General features: G+C 41.5%; 1 protein-coding gene across 1 annotated transcript; it reads right to left on the bottom strand.

Annotated features, from left to right (window-relative positions):
- Positions 1-36: 36 nt before the first annotated feature.
- lpar2a (lysophosphatidic acid receptor 2a) lies at positions 37-3,087 on the bottom strand. The gene is made up of 4 exons (XM_040189876.2): positions 2,776-3,087; positions 1,370-2,122; positions 586-851; positions 37-221 (listed from the first exon to the last, which is right to left on the bottom strand). The coding sequence occupies exons 2-4, from the start codon at positions 2,112-2,114 to the stop codon at positions 129-131; spliced, it is 1,104 nt and encodes a 367-aa protein (XP_040045810.2). The 5' UTR covers positions 2,115-2,122; positions 2,776-3,087; the 3' UTR covers positions 37-128.
- Between the last annotated feature and the right edge of the window lie 2,642 nt (positions 3,088-5,729).

Genomic DNA, 5,729 nt, shown 5'->3' with positions numbered 1-5,729 from the left:
TCTGATGATTAATATGTGAATCCGTCCCACAAAAGCTTTTAAAGAGATACATCTTTATAGACATTTTTCATTCAGTTGTATACAATGCGTGCCAGTAAAGGGTTGAGAGGGGTTTGTCCTGAAGGCCATCATACCCCCGGCATCGTCCAACGGTCTCCTTCGTTGTTCGTTTCCATACAGACAAGCTGATCTTCAAACTTCCGGACACAGCCAACAGTCTCCTGTGGACGGAACACAACTGCTATTCAGCAACACAGGACATGAAGGACACGGGTTATAAATCCCACTGACTCAACATTCATTACAACCCCCCCACCCTTTTACGAGAAAAGTAGTCTTCACTTAACAAAACAATGCCCAGAAACAGAGGGGAGGAATTTGCAGGTTCTAACTGGCGGCAGGTACCACATACCAGAAACCTCAGATTCAAATCAGCGTGTTTGTTGGTGCGGGACGTGAAACCCTGCGTGACTCACCGAGGGGCAGAAACTCAAGGAGCGGTGGAACGCGGGCCTTTTTTTTTTTTTTGGTTAATCTAAAAGTGCTCTGAGGGTGTGCGGTTTACGTTTGGCGGGCTGCCGTTACCTCCGGCGGCGGCGGGGAGTTGTTCCCGACGGGCGACCGCTCCCTCCGCCGGTCGCCGCCTCGCCCACACAGGCAGCACAGGATCCACTTGAACGTCCGCCGCATCTCGTCGTCCCGCAGCGAGTAGATGATCGGGTTGACCAGAGAGTTGCACTCGGCGATGACCAGGCAGAACTTCTCGTAGGCGTTGGCGTGGCCGGCGGCCCCCAGCAGCCCGTCCAGCAGGAGCGTCACCAGCCCGGGCAGCCAGCAGATGACGAAGGCGCCTGCGCACATGCACGTGGCTGGTTAACGACGAACAACAAATAAACTCACGTCTTACTCGGGACGCAGAAATCTCGTACAGCGCCAGTTTCTAAAGTGTAGCTACATTGGTTCATGTTTTGACCCGTGGTTGCTCAATGTTGAGGTTAACCGTCGGTTAAAATAGGATTTGGCTCAAGGAGGCAAAGAGTACGAGAAATTTCAATCAACCTAACCTTTGTTTTGTTTTTAAATGTCACAATCAGAAAACCGAAAAACAAGAAAAATGACAAAGGAATCTGCGGGTAGGGCGCATAGATTGCGTAACATCTAAGCACATTTAGTATTACTACCTTCGAAAGGCCCAATTTCCTTTGTTACTCACAAGTGGCAAGTGGAATTCATGTTAAAGCCGTTGAACATTAATTTCAGAGAAACTGCTGAAAATTGGGAATCAGACTTTAAAAGTTTCTTTTGAGAGAGATAAAATGAATAAAAGCTGCCATATGTTTGGCAGAAACAGTCGATGTATATTTCTCACCCAGGACCATGGAGATGGTTTTCATCAGGTTGACAACAGTTTCCCGGTGCCGCATCTCCGTGGTGTGACGCGACGCGCTCCACGTCTCGTACCTCACGTACACGAAGATGCGCGTGTACACGGCCGCCATGACGAGGAAAGTGAGCAGGTTGAAGACCGCCCAGAAGATGAGGAAGCGGCGGCTGTACAGAGGAGCGACGGTGGAGCAGTCGCCCAGATCACACTCGCAGTTCCACAGGGTGGACGGCACCAGGCCCATGGCGATGCTCACCGCCCAGATGCAGACTATGAGCAGCACCACGCGCCGCTTGGTCATGTTGCTGTGCAGCTGCATGGTGATGATGGTCTGGTGGCGCTCCACGGCGACGGCCAGCAGGTTGGCCACGGAGGCCGTCAGGCTGATGTCTATCAAGGCCCCGCGGATGTACCACTGCTCCTTGGAGAGCGTGCCGGTCCACGGGCCCGTGTGCAGCATCAGGTAGCCGTAGGCGATGCCTGCAAACAGGTCTGCCGCGGCCATGTTGCCCAGGAGATAGTAGATGGGGAAGTGGAAGCGGTGGTTCTTGGTGATGGCCACCATCACCAGCAGGTTGGCCAAGACCACGATGACACACACCGTCAGGCCCAGGCCGATCACCAGAAAGTCCCTGGTCGTCCACTCTGCGCTGATCTTCTTGCCCACCAGGTTGTAGAAGAAGGTGACATTGTGGCTGTAGTCGCAGGTGCTCGACACACTGCTCTCCATGGCCGGAACTGCAGACGCAGCGCTGAAGTGTTAGGACACGTATAGCGTCTACTCTATGTGTACAAAACTCTATTCAATCAGTACGAAGCGTGCAAATTCAGCACACAGGTAACGTAATTATGTAATGTAATTGAATAATGACAGTTTAATCTTTTTGACATTTTAAGAAATTGGATGTTATAACTTTTTTTTTTTTAATTTAAAAAAGACTCAACTGTCGATTTAAAGTCACCTGCTGTTCACTCAATACACTCAACTCAATACATTTAACACAACAACATAACATCGGGCTGCATAAGATACCTATTTCAAAAAATGTTTTTTTTAAAGCATCAGACTTTACCAATTATTATTCGAATTTTCGAAAAAGGCGTGAAAGGAAGTTGCCCATTCAGTTTTCCGAAAAAGGAAACGACAGCAGCCCTTCAGACTTTGAACGGCTGAAGCAATTTGCTAGAGTAATATTTACCAAGCAGTCGAAGCTAAAAAACAATTCAATATTGATTTAGTCTGCATTCCGGGGCAACAAATAACAGACATAATAACAATTTGAGCTCATGTCACGTGTCTCAACGAGTTGCTGCTACTTAATGTCTCAAAGAGGAAACTCCCGCGTTGAGGGTCTTGTTCAGACCTTCTGCCGAACAAGACCGAAACCCACCGCCTGTTCAGAGCTTCTTCCATCCAGACGGTCCCGACATGAGCCCGGAGTCGACAGCTGCCGTGCAGCGAAACACCGACGCCTCTGAGCTTCTGTCCCGGTTGACTTCTCCTCCGAGTCGCCGCCTCACTGAATCATTCTCACTCAGATCAGCTGGACCCGACAGGTAGCTGCGCTGGATCACCGCAGCCGGAAATGTGTGGGGGTGAAGAGGAATTTACACAATGGGTTTCAGAACTCGTAGTATTTTTTTTTTTTTTAGGAGGAGGAGCATACGGCAAAAGAACGTACAAAAAAGTCGGACAACGCGAGAGAGATCCGTTCGCAATAAACGCTCATTATGTTTTTTTTAGCGGGGAGAAAACGATTTATATCGCGACAGTGTTAATATTACATCATCTGAAAGTATGGGATATTGTGTAGCGTTGGACGGTTGTCTTCTGATACTTTTATTGTGAAGGTATTTGCCGGAAAAGTAGTTAGTTGTGTGTGTGTCGTGAGGCTGGTGGACAACAGGTAAATGCTGCCCCCCTGTGGCCACCGGGGGGAACTTCAGCAGTGCGTCACATTCGTTGACCCAAATCCTCACTCATAAAAAGCGTGAAGCATGCAATGAAAAGTATAATACACACAATAGTAGAGCTGGTTATAAAATACCATGAACCTTTCCACAGTCATTTGTCATAGCAGTGTCATTTATGCATTTTGGTATGCCCTTTTTATAACATCCTATACTTTCATGTTTTATAAGTAGTAATAAACATATCACAATGTCACCAACGCATAGTATGCTATGCGATAATAAATGATAAATCATAAAAGTGAAACGCCATTGTAATTTATGTAAAGAAATACCATATGCCATATAATATGCCATTAAAAAAAGCATTATTATATCGTCTATAGTTAGAGAATTGTATATCATAAAACGGTTATAAAAAATGCCTCGATGCTAGTTGGAGTATTTTGATGTGTTAGAACAGACTCATAGACTCGAGTATCTTCTGCCCTCTTGTGGTAATATGAAATAACTACATTACGTTTCTAATATTGCAGTATATTTAACAATATATATATATATGAGAGTAAATGCCTCGTTTTGTGTAAAGTGGCCGGTTAGCTTGAATATGTGATTAGAATTAAAACGAGAAACTGCAGTATTACTTTTAGTCACACGTGCGTCAATGCACACAATTTACAGCAATAGTTTTTCAGGTAAATGACAGAATAAAGTAACCAGAACCGTCTCAACTTTCAGACGTGTTAAGTCGGATATTTATGACAACCATAGTTACGACAGCTATTCTATGTTAATATTGTGTTATTTAATGTGTTAAGTATTGATAATTGCCACACCAACTATACAAAGGCAAGTCTCCACGACATCACCTTTGGAATTCAAATAATCTATAAAACACAGCCTTAAAGTATTTAGTAGATAACAGTTAACTACAAGGTTAGAACTTTACCCGTATTAATTTATTTCTAAGGGAGGTTGTAGAGGTCTTTGGATAGAGGGAAAATTATGAATTATTATAATTATGATTAAGTTATCATTTTTTTGCTGTCACAGTTTGATGTTATTGAATTGTTGAATTGTTTTTGAGTAGTGCAAAGTGCAAATTAATTGAATAACGATTAAATTATAGCAAATCTATATAATCACACTAATAATAACTCGTTCATAGAGATAACATTTGCATCGTTAACCGTTTATGGCACATGCGCTCGTTATTTAGAATTTTCTAATGCTGATTTCGTTAAATTCCCAAAAGGTTTGTGTTTGTATTTCATTTTACATTGACAGGAAATGTATGTGACGTAATTCTCCATTATGGCCACTAGAGGGCAGCCAACACCCACGAATCTAAATGTACATTTTAAACTAGTCTTATAAAACAAAAGTCGGATTTTAAATGGTCTTAGATGGTTATAGCATGCTTATCAGGTTTATCTCACTATATCTTATTATATTTACCACAGAACAAAGAATTAAATATTGTTTTATCAATATGAAGGCTAAAAATACCATCAAAATAAAACATTGAATGAGGAACCAGTGTTTCCAATATTTTGTAAGTGTGTAAAGATGGGCAAAACACTGGCTAATAATGGCCAAACAAAGCATCAGTATTATTTCTGAAGCAATTAGCAGTTTCATTATCTATAGCTGTGACAACGAGAGAAAAAATGTATTGTTCATTTAGTAATAATCAAACTATCAATGAATTGTCAAGCTTATACCTGTAGTTGTTGGAAAAAAAGGTCATAGAAAAAGGACAAAAAAGTAAAGGAAAAACTAAGTCAAAAGAAGTAGTTTAAAATAATGTCAAAAACCTTTTAAAAAGTTAGGTAATTTCTCAAAAAGTCACAGAATAACGTCAGGAAAAGAGTGATATTGCATGTCTAAAATGTCAGACAGAGTCATTATAGCATTATAGCAAGACAAATTAATAGTGTAGCATCTAGAAAAAGGTAACTAAGTCACATCAATCTCTTTTTCAAAAGCGCATGAAATAGCAAAGAAATAGGGTTGTTCCTTCTTTGTTTTGAATTTATTGCACTATAATACATAAACTCAATAAAAACGTTTTATTTAGAAAATATGTACATATTGCTTTACTTTTCCACCTATCAGTTGTATTACATTTTGTCACAACCCTGTTTGAGAACCACTGGTATAGTGTAGTATAAAAAGTCATAGTACCGCATGTGGAAGAAGTTCATGAAACATCGCAGTTTGTTAAAAGAAGGCATTGAAAAGTCATGTTTTATTGGAAAAATACGTAAAAAAAAGTAGTGTCTCAAAAAAGTAATAGCTACAATATGATTATTGTAGCATGTCAACTATTAACAAGAAAAGCATAGTATAGCATTTAAAAAAAAATAAAGGTTTCGTCAAAGCTGCATTTGTTATTAGCCCATTTGTATTATAAGTGCAGTTGGCATTTGTA

This window comes from Gasterosteus aculeatus, chromosome 11 (assembly GCF_964276395.1).
Source record: "Gasterosteus aculeatus chromosome 11, fGasAcu3.hap1.1, whole genome shotgun sequence".
Lineage (NCBI taxonomy): Eukaryota > Metazoa > Chordata > Actinopteri > Perciformes > Gasterosteidae > Gasterosteus > Gasterosteus aculeatus.
This window is presented reverse-complemented; position numbering and strand designations above follow the sequence as displayed.